Here is a 3,980-nt window from a genome sequence, read left to right as displayed (position 1 = left end):
TACATAATGCAACTGATGAATGAACAAATTCCTCTATTTCAGGTGTATTGGAAGTTCAAGGCCAAAACAATAAAGATACTATGCCTCACAGATAAGTCATTTTAAATTTCAGCCACTCATGTTTCTTGCAAATCTATTTCTTGTGCCTGCCACTTGATATCTGCCTGTTCATACCTGCAATGAGTTAGGAAATAGACAAACCACAGCATAAAAACATATAAAAACCATTGATAATGCACTGTAAAAGAAAGCACTAATAGACAGTGCATAGTATCCTTGTCAAAACATCAACAATCAAACATAATATGTACTCAGTAGTACATATTATCAAAATCCATATTACAAAAACAAATGAGCACCCAAGTCACCAGTATCACATTGTCCATCATTGAACCACAAAACACAAACTTAATTTTACTCCTATTTAACCAAAACAGCTTTTGCTTTCTTAACATCTCTACTTGATGAAAACTTATCAAGTAGATTCCTTTTTGATGACACTGCTTCCAATGGTTCATCTTGTTCATCCAGCTTTTGCTTCTTAGCTTGAATAGGATTGGGACTGGTTGCCTCATCACCCGATTCAGACTCCTGTTACAAATAAGAAAAAAAAAATTAGTTTTACCATGAAGTAGTTAGTTTATTGAATCAAGTGACCATTAGTTAAATACTTACATCAGACTCGACTTCTGGTTCTTCTTCATTTACCATCCTTGATTGCTGATCTTGTTCATCACTTAAACAGGGACAGTAGTGATCAATTAAATCTTCATCCTGTGCTATTCCAACCACAGGTATCGCTATTGCTCGGTTCCTGAAGTGATCACTCTTAGCAGAAATCTTGAAGACCATAGCCTTATTACGGACTTCTTCCATACCGGTTGGCAGAGGAGACCCATCCTGAAAAAAAACAAAAGTGTTTAGACAGCTTTCAAAGGTTAGAAAAGTATTTCATAAAAAAAAAACAACATTTAGAAAAATGTGTAGTAGTCCTTTTTTGACTCAAGGTTTAATAAAATACCACTGAGTATTTGCTCCTTAGGTCGAATGCAGTCTTTCCAATTATCTCGCAGCCCTCCTTGTCCCACAACAGAAAAGGAGCATTTGTGGTCTTATCACCTACCCTCACAGTGAGCCTGTACCTTAAGTTTCCCTCTTGCCAGCTTGTGGCACATTTTAGGCATTGCAAAGCCCCATTCTTCAAGTGCAATTTCCTAAAGCATCCCTCACTTCTACATGAATGGTAAAACCAATTGGTAATACTCTCCACAGCAACAATCCTTCCAGGAACCCAGTAGTAGCCCTCCTGGTGGTTCAAATTAAATAAAATTGTTAAGTTAGGATTAAAAAAATGAAAATAGAATGTTAAGGTTAAAGTAAGTTACAATGTACCTCGGCTCTTTCATAAAGATCCTCGATTGTAGTTACTTTAATAGGAGTTTTTGAACTATCAGCAGCATTGCCATGAGACATGTGAGACACAGTCTGTACACTTAGAGGTGGCCTGGTATCAACTTTCAAACTGCAAGGTAAAGAATTAAGATTAATTCATCATTGATCTAGGAAAAGTGATTAGAAATACAAATTATTTGGAATTACCTGTCTTTAAATTCCTGGAATTCCTTGCAAGGGTGATTAAACCATAGTTGTGTAGCGTTGTATGAGCTTGAAATCCTGAATTCATCTACATATTACAAACACAAATTTGATTAGAACTAATTAATACAGATGTTAAAGAATATATTATCATGAACTTACTATCCACTTTCTTTGCTCGACAGAGTTGGAGTAAAACAATCAAAGGACCTTCCACATGAGTCTTGAAATAATGCATGGCTGTATCCACATGTTGATCCCAGACAGTACACTTCAGACGATTGCCCCTAAAAATTAGTAAAATAGATTGTAAGTAGATAGAATATATTCTACTGATTAACTTTATATTGAGTTGATTGTTTAATGCTTTTTTATTATATAACAGTTCATTAAATGCAGGTGAAACTGAACTATAAGTCTGAGTGATATATAAAGAAGTCTGTAAGCAGTATAGTCAGAAAATGACCAAGATAAGTATTTTTGAATAATATATGTTTTAGCTTAATCACTTCATATGCACAGTTTACTTTAGCATGATTTACTTTATTTGAGATACAGGATGTACATTTATATTGAGTTGGTTGTTGAAAATAGTTTGAGATGGGCAAAAATATACAGTGGGAGATCAGAACCTTGGGTTCATTAAAGGGATAATACAGATATGTAAGAGGTAAGCTAAAGCTAATTGCTTGTAAATTAAAGCTCAATGATTACCAGTTGAATTAGTTCCTTATTTGAGTTTTAAATTTTATTTGAATCTGCTTAATAGGCAATTTTCGATTTAATCACAGCTTGAATACATAATAGCATGATGTGAGATTGGCACAATTATACAGTGGTTGGAGTTTGGCAGAAATATATCTTGGGAGAGCAGAAAATTGGGTTCAATCAGTCCCAATCCTAATAACAATATGTAAGAGCTAAGTTAAATATAGTTTATTGAAACTTCAATTATTTACTGATTTCAGTTTTAAAATTTAATTGAAACTAAATAATAGCAGATTTCTTATCTCACCACAGATTGAATCCATAAAAAATGGATTGAGATTCGCACAACTATATAGTGGCAGCCCAGAAACTTGAATTCATCAAGTAATGTTACACATATGCAATAGGTAAGTGAAAGCTTATTGATAGAAAGTTTTAAGGTCTATGTTTACTGTATTGGTGACAAAAATATTTAACACACATGTCCATTTTCTAAGCATATTAGAATTAGGAAAAAAACTGTAAATCTTATGCAGTTTTATATGGAAATAAACTTAGAAAAGTAAGCATACTTACTGGCCATCTTCTATGAGAAAATCCACCAATTTGGAGGGAAATCCAGCTATAAGAATCTCTTTGGGAGTGTAGTACTCCACCACTCTACCAATCACATCTAAAATGTGAATAGAACAAAACAAATTAAAATTAAAACATAGGATATAGGATATATAATATAGAGAAAAGAGCAATTAGAAATCATACCAATGAGATGCTTTTCAGATACATTGCCACTCATTAAGTCAATATAAGACTTAAGCTGAAACATTAGTAAGGGAAACCCCTTGCGCCTGTGCCTCTCAACAGTAGTCTCATGACTAAATCTGATCATATAGCTATGATCAGTAGTTTTGTATTGGTAGTAGTGGGATATAACTGCAAAATCTTTGATGGCATAAACCTTCCCTTCTTTCAAAAGTTTAGAATACTTTTCAACACACTCTTTAGGGATGTTTCCATGAATGTATGTACCCTATCAACAAAGAACATATATATTGACTGTAAAATTTTACATTTTTTGCAGGCAATTGAAATCGAAAGAGAACTTACCTCAAAATCATGAAAGACACATTCCTGGCTCTTGATGCTATCCGAACTGTTGCGACCTTCGGGTACCGTATAGGTACGAATCAACCGTAGCCTGATAGCTTTTTTGTAAGTAGACAATTTGATGTCTTTGCCTAGAATAAAAACAGGAGCCATTGCAGGTTTCGGCCAGAATTTTGAAAGCAATGAAGAAAAAGATGAATGGCCAAGTTAGACTGAAGAAAATAACAATGGTAGAAAACGCAAGAGAACAATGGTAGAAAGCAAACAACTAAATACCAAGGTTTTATAGAAGGTGGTAGAGAAGTTTCAAATGAGCCGTGATCTCTCGGTTGCCTCCTAAATGAGACTGCACATTGGAAGAACAAACGACACTTGGGAAAATGCAATTACCCTTCATATATATATCCTGTATCCGTTATATGTAGATCATCATTGTATGTATTTGTATTTGTATCGTATTGTATTTCTTCTATTATTTATTTGTTTATAATGGTTGGAATTCAATTGTTGGCCGCCGCATTAATATAAAATGCGACTGACCACATTCCAAGATAATTGGGACTTTAAAA

The 3,980-nt window shown here is 34.0% G+C and overlaps 1 protein-coding gene across 1 annotated transcript; it reads right to left on the bottom strand.

Moving 5' to 3' along the window:
- Window positions 1-420: 420 nt before the first annotated feature.
- Window positions 421-3,564, bottom strand: LOC109150424. The gene is made up of 9 exons (XM_019298352.1): window positions 3,412-3,564; window positions 3,067-3,334; window positions 2,881-2,977; window positions 1,759-1,883; window positions 1,600-1,684; window positions 1,393-1,522; window positions 1,022-1,306; window positions 676-900; window positions 421-591 (listed from the first exon to the last, which is right to left on the bottom strand). The coding sequence occupies exons 1-9, from the start codon at window positions 3,562-3,564 to the stop codon at window positions 421-423; spliced, it is 1,539 nt and encodes a 512-aa protein (XP_019153897.1).
- Window positions 3,565-3,980: the final 416 nt, after the last annotated feature.

Source organism: Ipomoea nil, unplaced genomic scaffold, assembly GCF_001879475.1.
Source record: "Ipomoea nil cultivar Tokyo-kokei standard unplaced genomic scaffold, Asagao_1.1 scaffold0114, whole genome shotgun sequence".
In the NCBI taxonomy this organism is placed as follows: domain Eukaryota; kingdom Viridiplantae; phylum Streptophyta; class Magnoliopsida; order Solanales; family Convolvulaceae; genus Ipomoea; species Ipomoea nil.
Note: the sequence above shows the minus strand (reverse complement) of the source record. Positions and strands in the feature narration are given on the sequence as shown.